The sequence below is a fragment of the Benincasa hispida genome, chromosome 9 (genome assembly GCF_009727055.1).
Source record: "Benincasa hispida cultivar B227 chromosome 9, ASM972705v1, whole genome shotgun sequence".
Lineage (NCBI taxonomy): Eukaryota > Viridiplantae > Streptophyta > Magnoliopsida > Cucurbitales > Cucurbitaceae > Benincasa > Benincasa hispida.
The window spans coordinates 9,760,634-9,778,381 of record NC_052357.1 but is presented as its reverse complement, the minus strand read 5'-3'; the positions used below and the strand labels follow the sequence as shown (position 1 = coordinate 9,778,381).

General features: G+C 34.3%; 2 protein-coding genes across 2 annotated transcripts; one reads left to right on the top strand and one right to left on the bottom strand.

The window, feature by feature from the left end:
* The first annotated feature begins 3,119 nt into the window (after positions 1 to 3,119).
* LOC120085824 (protein SAWADEE HOMEODOMAIN HOMOLOG 1-like) lies at positions 3,120 to 8,287 on the top strand. Its single transcript, XM_039042035.1, has 9 exons — positions 3,120 to 3,283; positions 3,445 to 3,530; positions 3,634 to 3,679; positions 3,755 to 3,947; positions 4,536 to 4,596; positions 5,587 to 5,638; positions 5,837 to 5,980; positions 7,712 to 7,831; positions 7,919 to 8,287. The coding sequence occupies exons 1-9, from the start codon at positions 3,221 to 3,223 to the stop codon at positions 7,979 to 7,981; spliced, it is 828 nt and encodes a 275-aa protein (XP_038897963.1). The 5' UTR covers positions 3,120 to 3,220; the 3' UTR covers positions 7,982 to 8,287.
* A 70-nt stretch (positions 8,288 to 8,357) lies between these two features.
* Positions 8,358 to 13,813, bottom strand: LOC120085823 (casein kinase 1-like protein HD16). Its single transcript, XM_039042034.1, is given in 17 exon segments — positions 8,358 to 8,585; positions 8,670 to 8,858; positions 8,946 to 9,103; positions 9,210 to 9,300; positions 9,448 to 9,622; positions 9,809 to 9,939; positions 10,075 to 10,100; positions 10,103 to 10,295; positions 10,452 to 10,581; positions 10,700 to 10,763; positions 10,845 to 10,939; positions 11,021 to 11,092; positions 11,167 to 11,222; positions 11,321 to 11,390; positions 11,472 to 11,545; positions 11,640 to 11,771; positions 12,993 to 13,813. Coding segments are annotated over 17 exon segments (2,154 nt in total). The 5' UTR covers positions 13,431 to 13,813; the 3' UTR covers positions 8,358 to 8,525.
* Positions 13,814 to 17,748: the final 3,935 nt, after the last annotated feature.

Sequence of the window (17,748 nt, the reverse complement as noted above, 5' to 3'; positions counted from 1 at the left end):
CCTTTCAACCACTGAATTTTGTTCGCTCTACACATGGAAACTGGTGAACAACTCCTTTGGATGAAAAGAAATCTTGAAAAGATAATTCAGGAGCATTATCTGATAAAAAAAACATTTGATCATGGTTTCATACTGAGTTTCAACTAAAGTAAAGAATTGTGGAATAATTTTTAAGACATCAGATTTGTTCTATATTAAGAAAACTCAGGTATACCTTGAATAATCATCAACAATGGTTAAAAAATAACGACGACCAACATGTGTGGGAGAGGGATAGGGATTTTAAGTGTCACAGTGAATCATTTCAAACATTTTATTTGCTAAATGTTGAGTACAATAGAAACTCAAACGTTTTTGCTTTGCTAAAGGACAAATCCGACAAGGTTCATGTGTAGAGATTCTAAGAGGATCAACAGATATCAAATTCTTTAAAGCAGTCAAGTGTTTATGAGAAGGATGTCCAAGTCTATCATGCCAAGTAGAAATTGAGCAATGAGATATATTACAAACAACAGCATCTGTAGGAACCTGCTTATTTTGTTGTTCAATGTGAAATAGGTAAAGTTCTTGTCACAAGCTAGCCTTGTCAATCATTTTCAAAGATAACTTTTCCTATATCATACAAGAAGATTCAACAAATTTTACAACAATAGGCAATTGTTTAATGAGAGCATTGATAGAAATCAAGTTGAAGGAGAAATCAGGTATAAACAGAACATCTTGAAGGATAAAGTTGGAGGATAACTGCACAGTCCCATATATTGAACATCAATCTTAGACGGATTTGGTAAAGAAACTGAAGCATTAGCAATAGGGATAAGAGATGTAAAGGCATATTGTTGATAACATATGTGAGTCGTTGCTCCTGAATCTAAAAACCAAGAACTAGACGTAATAAGAGAAGCAGGAGAATCAGGGCAGATACCTGCAACATGTGAGGTAGTGGCAGTTGATTGAATGTCAGTTTTGGACTTGGCCAAATGAGACTATAACAAGGATAATAACTTCTGGCACTATTCAGATGTCAAAGAAGAGAGTGAATCAAATGGAACTGCCTTCTTGGATGAAGGATTTTTCGGATGAAGTTGATGACCTGGTGAATAGCCATGGAGCTTATGGCAACGATCAACAGTATGTCCATGCATGTTACAGTGTGAACAAATGGGCTTATCTTTCTTCTTTGGTGTATTTGAACGATTGGATGAGCCATTGGGATTGCCATTGGTTGTTGAAGAGTTCTTGACCATGAATGCAGTAGTGGAAGAAATGGATGGTGTTAAGGTAGAAGAAGGAATGACATGCTGCTCTGCTTCTTGAACAACCAGAGAAAACACTTAATTAATGGTTTATTCAGGCTCCATTAGTAACAACTAAGCTCGGATTTGACTGAAAGAGTCATTGAGACCCATAAGGAAAGCCATTAGTATTCGGTTTGGAAATATTGAACAAGGTCTTTGACACCACCACAGGTACAACGACCACAAGAATATATTGGTCGATAAGAAGCTAATTCATTCCAAAGAGATTTCAATTTTGCATAATATGCAGTAACAGAGGTTTGATCTTGAGAAATATTCGATAACTCACGTCGAAGTTGGAAGACTCTTGGATGATTCTTGCGTTGATATTGTTCTTGAAGATCAACCCAAATTTTGCGAGCAGAATCAATGAAATTGATGCTTGCAGATATCTCCTTGGATAATGAATTGAGAATCCAGGTAATGACTACACCATTGTAGATAATCCAAGAACTGAGCAAATCACTTGTTGGACGTGGAATGGATCCATCAACAAACCCTAATTTGTTCTTCACAGTGAGACCGATGACCATGGCTTGACTCCAAGATGTGTAATTCATTTTGGTGAGTAAATTGGAGACAAGAACAAGATTGATGCTATCGGAATGGTGAAGAAAGTAAGGGTTGGTGTATTGTTCAAGAACAGTAGGATTAAGCAGCATTGATGGTTGAAACGAGGAATCGAAGGTAGAATAAGTAGTTGGGATGTTAAGATTTCGTGGAGAAGGGAGTGGATCTTCACTGACCATGGCACAAGGTTTAAAGAAAGAATGGAAGAGGAGTAGAGCGCGGGAAGAATGAACTCAAGAAAGAAGTGCGAAATTTTCATCTAATACCATATTAATACTTGAGGTTTTAGATAAAATATTTTTCTCGTTTTATTAATGAGTAGAGGAGGCAATATATACACTTAGATACAGTCAGTTAGAAACTAACTCTAGTTAAAAGACAAAGAGTAAACTAACTCTAATATCCTTCTATCATTGAATTTCATTGTCTAAGTCTCAGTTTTGCCCACTTCTCTCATCTATCCTATTCTTAATTATAATGGAATATGCATATGAATTTTAATAATTTTGAAGCAAGTTTTGATTTTTTATCTTCAAGATTTGTCAGATGCATTAAGTTTGATGGTTTTGGCTTTTGAAGGTTGAAGACAAAGCCTATTAGTGACGTTGAGATGATCGAAGAAGAGGAAGATGAAGAGGGAAGGATGGTGAAGTGACGATTTACGGAAGAGAGAGATGAGAGAATATATATATATAATTTAAAACTATTTAAAAATAATAAAAAGTACTTAATCAATGGAATAAGGACCTCTTAAATCTATTTAGCAAAATTAAGGAATTAAATTGGACCAAATGCACGTAATTCTAAAAATTTAGGGATTAAAAAGAATTTTTCTTTTTAATTATAAACCATAGTGTTTATATTCTTACTTTCTCCCGATTATAAGACTAGATTTATATTTTAACCTATATTATTCTATTAGATATATATATATATAAACTCTTTTGATGAAAAATGATAAGTTTATGATCTAAATGTGTTATTTTTGTAAGTTAATGACTAGAGAGACACATGTTCATGTATTTTACAATAAAAAAAATCAATCAAATCTTTAATGAGGTGATATTTTAATTATATAAAGACTATTTTATTTGCATTGTTAATACTATAAAAATCCGTATAAAAAGTAAATTCGGCACTAAAAATTAAAAAAGACAATGAATTTTAAAATTATAAAAACCAAATTCGATTGAAGTTAAAGAACAGAGGTTAAAAATGTCATTCAACATATATTTTTTTAAAAGTGTAATTTTGTTGCCCATGAGCAAAGTTCTCAACCCCAACAAGCGGACCTCTCACTTCCAATCACTTCCTCTTTCTGCGCTTTTGCATAATTTCTTCTGTTTTTGCCGATGGATTATCGAAATTCGTCAAGCGTATTAGATGATTCTCCATTCGAATTCACACTAGCTGAGGCAAGTTCTTATGTTATGCTTGAATTCATATCTTTCAATCGACGCTTCCGAGTTTAGTTTCCCTGTTCGAGTTATGTGCAGAAATTCATTACAGCATTTTCTGTTTTGTAATTACCGATTTCGATTCTGTATTTCGACACATTCTGCCGTTAATTTTGCAGATTGTGGAGATGGATAATATCTTAAAGGACTCTGGAGATCAAACACTTGGTCAAGAGTTTTTCCAAGATGTCGCACTTCATTTCAGGTTATAGAGATAAATTTTCTAAGAGCTTCGATCGCTTCTTCGAACCAGTATTTGTGCTATCAGTCATCGTATCTTTCTTTCTCATGTTCGACCTTTCTTGCAGTTGCTCTCCGTGGCGCGCTGGAAAATCTCCCGTCACTGCGGAACAGGTATTCGACTTTTCCTTATACACATTCCACTTGTTCATTGTTTTATTGATATGTGGTCATTCTTATGTGCCCTAGGTGCATGGCTGGTTTGAGAATCGGAAAATGGAATTGCTAACTAGTTGTAAAAAAGCTCGGCCTCCACCGCCACCTCCACTTCCACCTCCGCCATCACCTCCACCTCCGACTCCGCCACCCAAACTTTTGCTTTATCATTCGGAGAGTGATTTTTTAACTGACGCGCCTTCGTCTGAACCACCTGAATTCAAAGGTAAATTCCGCATTATTAGCTGACGAGTCTTAGAAATTCTATCTGAAGTTCTCCTTTGCACTGCCAATGCAGCAACCAGTTGCTGCAACTATTGGTATATATGTAGCTTTATATATATTTTCTCTACGATGGTTTTCTTTTATTCTATTGCACGATACTAGGCTGGTAGAGGGAGGGGCTGCACAGTGATTGGTAACTCATTCGTGCCTAGAATTACTAAGTAGCTGCGTGCACGATGATTGGAGATTTAGTCGTGCTTAGATAATCGTCTTTTATCAAGAGATTTTGAGTGGAAAGATCCATAGTCCTGAAGCATGTTAGTCTAAGCTTAGTAGAGTTGTGGATCGCAGTAATTCTGGTTAGTGCTTCTTGCATTGAATACCGAGTACATTTAGAATTTCTTCATTGTGAACTGAAAAGTGAAAACTGCAGTGTGTCCTTGCATGATCCAGGCTTTGTCCAAGATACTATAATTTGCAGTTCTGGAGTAATTTTCACTTTTTATGTGTGTTGGAAAACTTAAAATCTGTGTCGTTCCAAATTAAACTATTAACCTTTTGTAATATTATTACTTGAAATTTAACGCAGGCAAGGCAACTGATCTTTCAGAATTAGCATTTGAAGCCTTTTCGTCAAGAGACCATGCCTGGTGAGAAAAATATAGAGCAGAGAATACAGAACTGTTAGCTTGATCTGTGAGGGAATCATATGTTCGTATTTATACAAGCACAACTTCCATGGATTTTAATCTGTAAATGACATCTTGAATCCACTGGAATTCATAGGTAGACGATGAGTTCTCCCAAATGAAATCAGATGTAGCACCTCAATTAAGCTACCCATAATCCTAGCTAGCATTGTACAAGTGCCTTGAGTTTATTTTCATTTTACACTTGGAATAACTAGTGGAAGACAAATCTCCCTATAAACAATGCTAACTTCTCAGACATCTATCACTTGCAGTCATTCAGGATGTTACACCCTTGATAATGATGTGCCGACTGACATTCAGTTCAGATCCTTTAAGAAGGCGTTGCGATAGTTGGGATTTGGGTTATTTAGCTCCACAGAGTTGGAAGAAAAAAAAAGTTGAAAAAATGGTTGAAAGTTGACTGCAATGATATTTACATGCTAACTCTGGTACAAATGTGTTAATAATCGGTCTTTGATTTTTATCATCTTCATGGAGTTTTATACTCAATTTTCTTACCCTGATACCAGTGTAAAGTTGATGTTTCATGGATGCTGTTGGGTGCTATACATGTCCAAACCATTAAAAGCTTTAGCACTATTTCCTGCTTCGACTAACCCATAATGTTTATGTTGTGTTATCTTGCTCTATGTACAGTCAGTGTCATCATGGAGATGTATCCTTTACTTTTGTTGATGTATGGTATATGGGCAATGACATAGATAATGGACCTATCATATATATATCATTATCTTATGAGAAGATGTTTTTAAAGGCTTGGTCTGTTCAAGTATCAACATGATGGTTTACAGAAAAGCCATTGATATTTGAAGATTCACATTACCCTGCTTTCAGCAAGCACTGTTACTGCATAATCAGTTTTGATTAAGACTCGTGTTTTTTGATATTGAATTGAGAAATCTTACTATTTTTCTTTTGATTCCTTAGGTATGACGTTGCTTCCTTCCTCAGTTACCGAGTTAATTGCCATGGAGAACTAGTAAGATTTTTCCCACACAATTCATATACTTCTTTAGACTGTTGCTGTAGGTTGCAAATGCACAAAATAAGTCACCACTCTCTATGGTTTATCATTATGAAAACACCGGAAAAAAGTCAGCAAATGTTTAGACGTTGAAGAGAAAAGCCTCATGATCTGTTGTGCTTTTTATGCTATTGCATTGGAACAACTTCACAGGATGCTCGAGTTCGATATGCTGGCTTTGGAAAGGATGAGGATGAGTGGGTTAATGTTGCTAGAGGAGTGCGTGATCGGTCCATACCTTTGGAATCTTCAGAGTGTTACAGAGTGAAAGTTGGAGATCTTGTGTTATGTTACCGGGTAATTCTATGTTCCCAGTTTTATTTATTTATTTTTTATTATTTTATTGATATATGAAAAGGAAGAAAAAGGTAATAGAACTCAATAGGTCTGTGAGAACGGAAAAGAAGGGGCTGTTTGATAACGTTCCCATTTTTTGTTTTGTGTTTTGTGTTTCTTGTTTTGTGTTTCTTATTTTTTAAGAACTAGAAACAAGAATATGTTTGTTAACTATTTTTGCTTGTTGTTTCATTAAAAAAAAAAAACAAAAACAGAAACTTGTTTGATAACTATTTTTTGTTTCTCGTTTGTTGTAATTTTTTTTCCCCTTACCTTTTCTCTTATTCTATAGTTTAAATACAATTTAATTACCTTTTCTCTTATTCTATAGTTTAAATACAATTTAATTACCTTTTCTCTTATTCTTAAATACCAATTTAATTACGTTAAATAATAACGTACATTAATAACACGTATAACATCTAATTATAAACATTTACATTATCAAATGCAAATATAATTGTTAAAAAATCTATATGATGCAGATATTAAATGACGAATGACAGTCTCTGAACGACAAAAAAGATCTTTCTACAACAAAATACAGTTATTGGTTTATCTTTCAAATGTTTCTTAAATTTGATGCAATATTTATATTATTCACTTGAGTACATTCATCTTAAATTGATGTCGACAAATCGTAAACTTAATTCATATATTATGTTAAATATTGGTATTAAAATATTTAAAGGGTGTGCTTACCTCTTTATCACTCAATCAATATTTCGATATATATCTACCTCAAGTGCTCCAAATGTACTAAAATATTCAAAATTGAAGAAACCTATATAAACATGCATGTTACCCAAAATTTATAATACTATATACTGCTCTAACACTATTGTCGAGATTAAATTCTAATCCAAAAATAAAACAAATCATAATACTTCAGCTCCACCAATTTTTTAAATAGCAAAATTAATAAGGAAAATGAATAAAATATTTAAAAGATGGAAAATAAAAAATAAATTTGGCCCCTATTTTTTAAAAAACGTTTCCTTGAAATTAAGAAACAAGAAACCTAAGATGTTTATCAAACCAAGTTTTTTTAAAGAAAATGTACCACAAGAATTTTTTATAAATAAAAACACTAATAGAGAAAAAGTGCGAAATTGTTAAAACTAAAAATGATGACATATAACCCGAAAGAATTATCTTAAAAAAGAGAAACAAGAATTAGGAAACGAGAGACGTGACTTATCACTACGTGTCTATGGAAGTCGAAAAAAAAAAAAAAAAGCACAAGGAAGAATACAAGGACTAAAGCAAGCTGCTTACGAGAAATCAAAGAAAACCAATACTGGATTGGAACTGCCACAAAACAAAACAGACGAGCCAAATAATAGCTGACTAGAAAACCAAAGCCAGAGAAAAAAAAAAAAAAAAAAAGGGAAAGAGAGAAACAAAGCCCCTTAAAGCTGAAGAGGAGAAAATGTCTTCAGGTGTGACCCTTGTAGAAATTTTTCCAAATTTTCTCCTCCCAAATTGATGCAAATGTTTCAAGCAACAAATAGACTGGCTACAAGAAAAGTTTTGTACTGAACTACAATTGCTCATTAGTTATTATTATTATTATTATAAGAAAACTAAAATGAACATAATATATAAGGAGAAAGAAGTTCCTTAGTGCCACAAATGTTTCAGATCATGTAACCTTACCTTGGATAGTTTTTTTATGGCTTATTTAAACAGGAAGGACAAGATCATGCGCTCTACTTTGATGCATATGTTGTGGAAATTCAGAGGCGGCTACACGATATTGGGGGTTGTCGATGCATATTTGTCGTACGCTATGACCATGATGACTATGAGGTAGAATGGCAACCAATAGAAATTTGTCCAACTTTACTTCATTGAAGCGAATACTCAAGAGATTCTTATGCTGCCTTTTTTGCTTAGGAAAAAGTGCATTTGGGGAGATTGTGCTGCAGGCCTTCGGCGTACAATTCAGACCAAATTTAATGTTATATATGGAAATCCCGAATCTTCATCCTTTGAAATTTAGAAGGCGTTGTCGCTTAGAACTATTAGTAATTCTTATGTAACCTACCTGCCTGGCCACAAAAAGGATATATATGTTCTCATTTAGAAGGGTGAACCGGCCATTGAAACCTGTTTGGAGCCTGGGGCCACTTAAAAAGTGAAGAACAAGAGTGGCCCTGCTTCCTGAAAATTAATCAATCAAGTGGTTCAATTTTTCAACATAGAGAACCACAAACTGAAATCCTGTGGATCAAAAATTCAGAGGTACTTGTTTTATTTTCCTTATACTTTGTCTTCAGATGAGAATGCGTGTATTATCTTCACTTGGGAGGGGGCGAGATTTGAAACCAAGTTATCGTTGGCCGACAAATGGGGCATATTTTTCTATAAATGGCATAATTCACAAACATTCTAACAGATAATAACTTAATTACATTTAATTTGACTAGGTCATCAAAAGCAATTCTAAGCTCGGCTCTCTCCATGTGTCTTTTTTTGTTTTTGTTAGAACGGATATAGAAGATCACGAAACTGTTCTTCCATAACATACGGATGCAATATAAAGATTCTTTGCCCATTTCTCCTGCAGTAGGAATGACAACAGATTTAGATAATTTAACAAGAAGCAGAACACTCATCACGTTTTCACAGGTTTAGAGTCCTATACCTTGACATGGGTGCTCGGAAATGCAGATGTTCGGAGAGTCTCTTGTGTTTCATCAGTGGGTTTTCGCCTCGGCACGCTAAGAACCAAGGCTGCTTGGTCACTGGTTGCTGCAGTTGCAGTGATTCGATATCCGCAGTCCCATCGTCGATGAATACCTTCACTCGGGTATAAGAAATCCAATTCAACCACCTGAAATTTAAGAACCCTGTCAATTACTCCGTGTACTTTTGTATTACCGTGTAGACGACATAATTTTTTCAAGATACAAAAAGTAACCTGATCGGAAAATCCTGCACCACGGGACATAACAACGCCCCACCTACTTCCCGAGGTGGCCATTGCCGTTACAAAGAATCCCTCCCTCCACTTTTTGTTTATCCATTTGAATGGAAAAGAATCACTGACTTTATATGACTGTTGCAAGTACTGTGTGCCTGGAATCATTAAATTGAGATTCGATTAACTTTTTTTAAAAAAATAATAATAATAATAAAATCCAGAGAACCATAAAACTGAAGATGGTAAAATATTCTAACCGACCCTTTGACATTACGACCAATGAGCTCCCATTGATGACTCCGGCTACTGCTGTGATGTAATAGTTCTTTTCCCATTGCTCCATGATCCATTCCTTCAGTCACAACCAAGTCATCAATAACTGACTTCTAACCCAACATACACATTGGACCCATAGGTTTAAAGGTGAAAATGAGATAAAGTAAGTTGGTGACAGTAAAAGAATTATAGATGTCATTCTGAGGGGGAAAAAAACAGTTACCTTGTGAAGAAAATGGGGTGAAAGTTCATAAACTTGTGATGAAAACCCAGTGCCAGCATCCATTATCAAGGCCCATAAATTTTGACATGAGGCTACACTACTTATAAACAAGCCATCCTCATTCCCTTTCTCGATATGCTGAGCAAGCCTTGCATCAGCTACATTATAGTGATACCTACACAGCAAAATAATTCATTATTTCAAACAGTTAGATCAATCTTACAACCACTTGTAAATGACACAGTATATAGCATTTCAGAATTATGTAGCAACCCAGAAGGAAACATGGGGTCTAATCTATGAATAGTTAATTTATCTAAATGAGGATAAAAGCACAATCTATCATTTAATGCATGAATACCTTTGCTTCATAGGCCGCCGAGCATTATAAACACTGATCCATTGTGTTGCAGGCATGCCCATACGAACCTTCTTCTTTGGCTGTTCATCATCCTCTTCCTCCAAAGTCAATCTGCCTCGCTTATGTCCCACCTGACAAATGAGCTTCAGAAGAACGAGATTCAGTAAGATAGATCGATCGATCCTTGCCCACGCCAAATTTATCTTTGTTTGGGGGGGGGGGGGGGTTGCCTACGTTCATTTACGTGCGCTTATGCTATGTCATACCTTTTGAGCACCATCTGTATTTATTGCCTAATATCAGGATTTAGGCCAATGATTCCATCAAAAAAGTGAATATTATTTTGCATATTAGGTTCTTCATCAAACTTCAAGTTCACTACATATTCAACAAACTGTTTGAAGGGCTGCTTTGGACAAAAGCAACATAAAGTCTCCGGAGAAGTAGCCATCTTCTTCTTGCAAACAAGGAATCCTTTGTTCTCTCCCTGAAACCAGCATTGCGGTTAAGTCTTACATGTGTGTGTGTGTGTGTATATTCCCAAAAAAAGCAAAAAAAAAAAAAAAAAAGAAACAAACATCATCATTATAAAGAAAACTATATACAGGGCATAACAGACCATCCAGCTTAAGAAAGGGTCAACCTGATATCCTTGCCATGGAAGACGACCCCGAAGAAGGAAAACTAGTGTGTAGGCAAGAGATTCTAGATCATCTCTCCGGCTACCGGTCCTCCCTAAATGGGCATGTACACTAGCATAGCGCACTGTTCCTCTGTCAAAGCAGAACACAAATGAACCAAGACTATAAATAACAGAGTATCAGGAAGACAAAAACTTGAGGATGGAAAAGAAAGAGAAATGTATAAAGTAAAAACAAGACAAAGGTGCACCTGAATACATCAGGTCTCTGATCATATTCAACGTGCTGGCCAGAACCATCGCGCCATCTAGTTGCTGAAAATGATAAAAACGTAGAGTAATGTAACATGCTGCAAAACGAATATTAAATCACAAAAGATGCAAGTCCTACTATACCTAAGCCAAGATCAACCAGAAACAACTTTTTTTCATCCGGGGTCCCTGAAGGACCAAGCAGAAAATTTTCAGGTTTGACATCACCGTGAATATACCTAACAGAGAAATAATTAGAAATTAGGTATATAAATAATAAAAACAAGATTTGCAAAAGTGAGACATGTTGGCACCCTTACCCGCGAGAGTGCATCTTTTCCAATATGGATATTGCTTCAATTGCAATGCATGCAACCATTTCAACAGACATTCTGAAATAAGAAAAGAAAAATTAATACTAAACAAGGTTCAAAGGAAAGTTGAGAAACGATTCCTTGTTACTCACGTGTGAGCATTATTATTCCAGACGTCCCACAAGCTTGGCCCCAGCATATCCATAACCTGAAACATTAAAGTTACGTGTAAAGACCAGAAAATATGGCCTTCAAAACAATGAAGATGTAACCAAAAGGAAAGCCAGAGAGAAACAAATAACATACCATAATATAGTAGTCACCTTGTCTGCCCTTGTAATGCACCCGGGGTACACCATGACTACCACCAAGAGTACTGTGGGATTGATGTAGTATAAGAATCACCAAAAAAAGAAATAAAGAAGAATCGATGAAGAGAGATTATAGAACCACTCACTTGTAAACTTGCCATTCATAAGGTGGTCCATAATTACATCCCTTGCTACTTCTATGCTCAAATTTCAAAGCCACCTAAATATAAGAAATTTTGTTCATTGTAACACATGCAGGGAGAGGGAGAGAGAAGGGTGAGAACTTATATGTGAATCGAAATTCCGATGCTTACCTCCACAGCACCAGGGCCAGTTCTCTCATTTGTATTAACAGTGGAAGCCCGCCGTCCAACATAAACCTGTCCAAATCCACCTTTACCCAGCTTTCTATCTATCCTGTAGAGTGGGGAACCACCCACCTGAATCTGCAGTATTTTTTAGGGAGAAAATTTATTATGAGCTAACAACAAATGAAGCTCCTCCTAATTAAAAAAAAAAAAAAAAAAAAAAAAAAAAAAAAAAAAAAAAAAACTTTTCTAAAAAAGCAGAGACCATAAACTCTGACTTTGCCATACCATTGCTACATTATTTATAAAAAAATAAATAAATAAAAAGAAACGAAAGAATGAACGAAAGAAGCTAAAACTATACATTTAAAATTACAACGCGAAAAGACCAAAGCACATTCTACGAGAAGCCAGAAGACTGTCTTGCAGAGAAAAAATTAGCACAAGCACGAAACAGTACACTATTTGACCATGTTCGATATTTCTCAAGCTGGTAAAGTAATGACGTCCTAAGGATGGCAAGGTGGATGAAAATGCACATTAGTGTTGAAATCCAGACTATTAATAGAAGCATGATGAATGCTAATGACTGAAATGGAAAGTAATGTGGAATATCCACTTCAATAAAACTCGAGAGAGCTCATGGAACATTGCAGCTGCCAAATGACTACATTCAACCTTGTCAGTAGGATATGATCAGAGATGAGCCGACAAAAAATTGGTTGGCATATTACATATCTAAATTATGGAAAATTTTCCAAACATGATATAAAGATAACTAACAAGCTAAAATTAACAAGTAAAAAATAGTGAAACAACTAAATTAATTATCTACCGTTACTTGCCCAAGTGAGCATAACTCAATTGCCACATAACATACGTTAGTGACCAAGATTATCTCCATAATCCAGCATCAAATGAAATAGTATGGACACTAACTTTCTTAATTCTTAAAGGATATATAGCGCTCCAGAAAGCCCTAATGGTAATTAAATTTAGAAACTATCAGAACTCTATACGGAACCCCAAGTGTTCGAGCTTCAACTCCATATTGGTTATGAGGAAATAGAGAGACGACTTTTTTTTACCGAGCATTGTGTCGAAACATTTTCCCATGAAATCCACTATCACGAGACATCATATAACAAAATTGAGATTGTAAAATAATATGGCTCCTAAATTGAGTGAAATATGGACCATTTACGCATTTTCGATTGGAGTGTCTGTTCCAATACATAATCGTCCATCCACTACAAAACACTTAATGCAACATTAACCCGCAGAGAAATCAATGCATGCAGCAAACATCGTACCCAGTCCGCATTTTTAACTCAAAACTGCAGCTGTATAAGTACTAACCTTTTCAGGAAGCGGTGTTGTGCTTCCCTCTTCTTCAACGGCGTGAGCTTTATCATTGCTTCCTGCTCCACTGTCGCGATCATTCATTTTCTTCTCCCCTATTTCTTCCTTCTTAGCTCCACCGGCAGCGCCTCCTACCTCACCAATACCAAGCTGGTCTCCACCTCTGACACGAAAATCTTCCTTTGACACCCAACGCTCCTCCTGAGTCGCTATCACAGCAGCTACCTTATCATCGACCGGTGGCTGCTGCTGATCGTTTCTTTCTTGCAATTGTTTCTCGTTAGTATTAGGCACCACTTCTACTGCTGCCGCTGCCTTCCTCCTCCTCCTCCTTGTTCTCGTTGCAATGGCCTCCCCTTCCGGTTCGATCGGACTCAACACGTCTTTCTGCTCCTTTGCCCGGCCCCTGCGCACTCCGCTACGCAGTACCGGCATCGTTCATCCTTCAAGAATCATCTTACCCTCAAAACCCCAAACAGAGACCAAAATTCTCCTCATAAATCCACAAGAACGGCAAAACCCTAGTTTACTCCTCAAACCACACACCACCGAACTCAAAACCACGACCGAAACAGGCAAAGATGCAACCCTAGAACGCCGATCTCGACAATAAAGGAAGAGCCGTAGAGAGAGAAATACAACCAAAAATTCAGATGAATGTACCAATCGCCGAAGTGAGCATAACAAGAGATATCTCGCAATAGAACCGCCTGGTCGTGAAATTCCGTTATCAGGGTAATTTCAACGCGGGAGGAAAGGAGAGAGAGAGATCGCGACGGTGACCGAGAGGGAAAAGGCTTCAAGTGCCTGCGCAGTGGAAAAGCGTACGACGTGTCAGTTTATCATTGAACCGGGTCTGGCCTATACCGGAACCTCGGCCCAGTACACAGTTTATGGGCCTAAACATCTGTTTCAGCTTGGGTCAGTCCAGCCCATTTTATAAGGCATAACCCAACTCATTCTTTCTAGCTGGGTCATTGAATCGTGGGTTACAGTAATGAGGTTTGTACGTATAACGCCTAAAGAAATGTCCCATATTTTAGGAAGAGATAACAATACATAATATATATTTCAATTATGTCAATCTTTTCTATTATTTTTACAAATATTTAAGTAGATTGATTAATTACACAAAAATTAGGACTCAATTACTTTTTAGTCCCCAACCTAACATTATACTCTATATGGTAGACGGTTTGAGAGAAAAAATACATTTATGATACTTTTCCAATATTTACGAAACATTCTTCAATGTTAGAGAAAAAAAAATTCATTCATTATATTCTATTAATTACTTGAAATTTCTTCTCATTTTCATTTAGAGAGAGATAATACATTTAATATGTTTCTATTTTTTATTTAACAGGTTTAGATATAACAACCAATTGGTTTTCTGATGGAGTTATTTTAAATATATCTTAAAACATTGTTTTAAATGTTTGTAAATATTCTAATCAATATATGAAATATACCACAAATATAAATAAGAAATTGACTCAATATTCAACATTAATCTCAATATATATCGTAAATTTCTTTTATATCATAGTATGTATAATCCCAATAAATCAAAATTTAACATTCCCTAACAGAAGTATAAATCAAAATTAATTTAACAATTTCAATATATCGTAGTATATAAATCACTCAACATTCAACATAAATCATAGTATATATCATAAATTTCATTTATATCACAGTATATATCATAAATTCCATTAAATTAATTAGAAATCTCAATAAATTCCATTTAAGCTTTAAATGCACTTATTATATATTCTTAATTAGTTGAGATTTTTTTTTCATTTGAAATTAATGTGATTTTTGGTCCCGAGTTTGACTTCAAACATATATATCTGTGCGCGCGCGTGTGGATATATATAGATATATAGATATATAGATACATATATAAATATATATATAGATATAATCTGATATATTTATTCGTATATACCTTTGGTTATTTGAAAATATGACATGTATGATATATACTATGATATAAATGAGATTTATGATATATTGTGATATATTATGGTATATTGAAGTTGTTAAATTAAGTATGAATTACACTTCTCTTAGAGAGTTGTTGTTAAATTTTGATTTATTGAGATTATATATAATGCGATATAAAAATTTACAATATATATTGGGATTTATGTTGAACATTTAGTCAATTTCTGATTTATATAATGCAGTATATTTCATATATTAGTTAAAATATTTGCAAAACATTTAAAAATGGTCTAAGATGTATTTAAAATAACCATGAATTCGTCAGAAAAATCAATTGTTTGATACATCAAATACGTTAAGTGAAAAATAGGATCATAAATGCATTTTCTCTCTCCAGCCGCCCCCCATAAGGGGTATTTTTGTCCGAAAATAGCATTAAATCCCTTAAAATCGAACCTCAGACGTCGAGGTCAATAGTACAAGCACTATGCTAGTTGAGCTACGCTCTTGTTGGCATTTATATTTGATTTTTATATATATTTAAGCTACCTTAATAATGAAGAGAGAAAATACATTTATTATAGAGAGAGAAAATACATTTAATATAATTTTTTTTTCATTTTTAATTGGAGAGAGAAAATACATTTATTGTAATTTTTTCCTATTTTTCAATTTGAAAAAAATGCATTTAATGACATTTTATTTTCTATTTATGTTTGTTTTCACGTAATCGACTTATTGATTTTTTTAATGGATTCATGGTTATTTTAATTATACCTTAGAACATTTGTTAGGTATTTGAAAATATTTTAACAAATATATGAAATATACTACAGTTTATAAATTAGAGATTAACTCAATGTTTGACATAAATCCTAGTATAAACCATTATACTATATAAATCTTCATAAATTTTATTTACATCACAATATATATATCATATATACCATTTAGGTAATAAAATATCACAACGATCGAAATTTGTATACATATCATAATACATGAAGTCAAAATAAAAGAGAAAGAAAACATCGTTTATATCAAATAAACGAATGCATATATCACAATATATATCCAATTAAAAAAAAACTAAAAAAAATGATATATATATATCACAGTATATATAAAAAATAGGAAAAAAAAAACTAAAAGTTGAATCAAATTTGTCGTTTGTCTGTTGCGAGTTCGTCATCGCCGTTCGCTCCGAGTCTGTCATCGTTGTCGGGATCGCCCCATACCATTTGTCTCCTACCTACAACTTAAGAAAAGAGAGGGAGAGGAAGGAGAAAAGAGAGGGAGAAGAAAATGGCATCGAAGCATGGGGAGAGAATAATATATAAAACGTAGGTGAGAGTTAAATTGTAAATAGCCATATATGAGTGAGAATAGGAATGTTAATAAGTCTTTTTCTTTTTTAATATAAAGTAGAATGTTTAAGATCTTAATGTAATATGGACATATTTTTAAAGGGTTTTACGTAGAAATCGTAATGAGAATATATAGTAATTTTGAAGGTTGCATTGGATTTTGGACATATAGCAAAAACAAAAAATGATAAGAATTATGGTAAACCACCATTTTTCACGTGTAGAGTGCTGAGGTTATTCCCAAAATCTTGTTTTTCCAATTTGCCTTTTTAATTGCAAATCTATTATACAAATACAAATTTAAAAGTTTTCAGCCCTAATAGAAAAACCGATCTCAATGGCGGCAACCACAAACCAATCAACAATGATGATCTTCAAAAAAGTAAAAAGCCAATGAAGAAGCCGCTGTAAAATATACAAAAATTAAAATCACTAATTTTGCATTCTCTTAACTGGTTGATGCTGATGAAGAACTAAGGACTTGGCATTGTCCAGCGCCAACAATTTAGATTTTCTTTGATTACCAAATCAGAACTTGAATTTTAGATTTTTTTACTTACTAAATCTTTCTTCATTTGCTATTTTCAAATTAATAGATTTTGGGTGTTCATGGGATTTTTTTCGTTGTTTTGATAATTAGTAATTAATAATCCTGAAAATTTGCTATTTTTCTAATTTTGATTTTTTTTTGCTATTTTTAAAATGAATCTTTAAAAGAAATTTATCTCTTATGAACCCTTAAATTAATTGGACAAGTATATATTGGGGAAATGTGGCTCAAGCTAAAAGAAGAAAGTCATAACGAAAAATGACATTGTTGCAAGAGAAATTTTGGATCAATCGCAAATTGTCGGGTCATTTACTAAATTAATGACGAAATTCCAAATAATTGAATTTGAGACTAATTAGACATTGACATGTGTCCCGAATTGAAGTTGGAGACATAAATTGGTGAATTTCGATGATGTCACTCGTTTCTTTCATAACCCTTGGATTGAATAAAATTAATTCGGTCCAATTTGATATTATTATTTGGGCTAAAAGTCCAATTGAGTCCAAAAATAGACTCAATTTGATTAAATATCAAATAAGGGTAAAATCCAATTAGTTGGGCCCAAGGGTCAAATCTATGAACCAACCAAGTCTCCTCATTTCCAGGGTTGATAATTATACAGTTCAGAGAATCTAGAGAATTCTCAGAAGACTCACTAACTCTCTTGAAGCTATACATTCCTTGAAGACACAAGTCTCCTGACAAGTCTAAGATTCAAAATTTCTTCCAAGGCTTTGACTTCAAGAACATCACGTGCTTTGCTTCCATAACTCAAGCGTACACATTCAACTGAGAGAGAATCAAATGATTAAGTACTAGAAATCGAACCATATCGTATCTAATCAACATCAACATCAATCAAGTTCAACTCTACTAAATA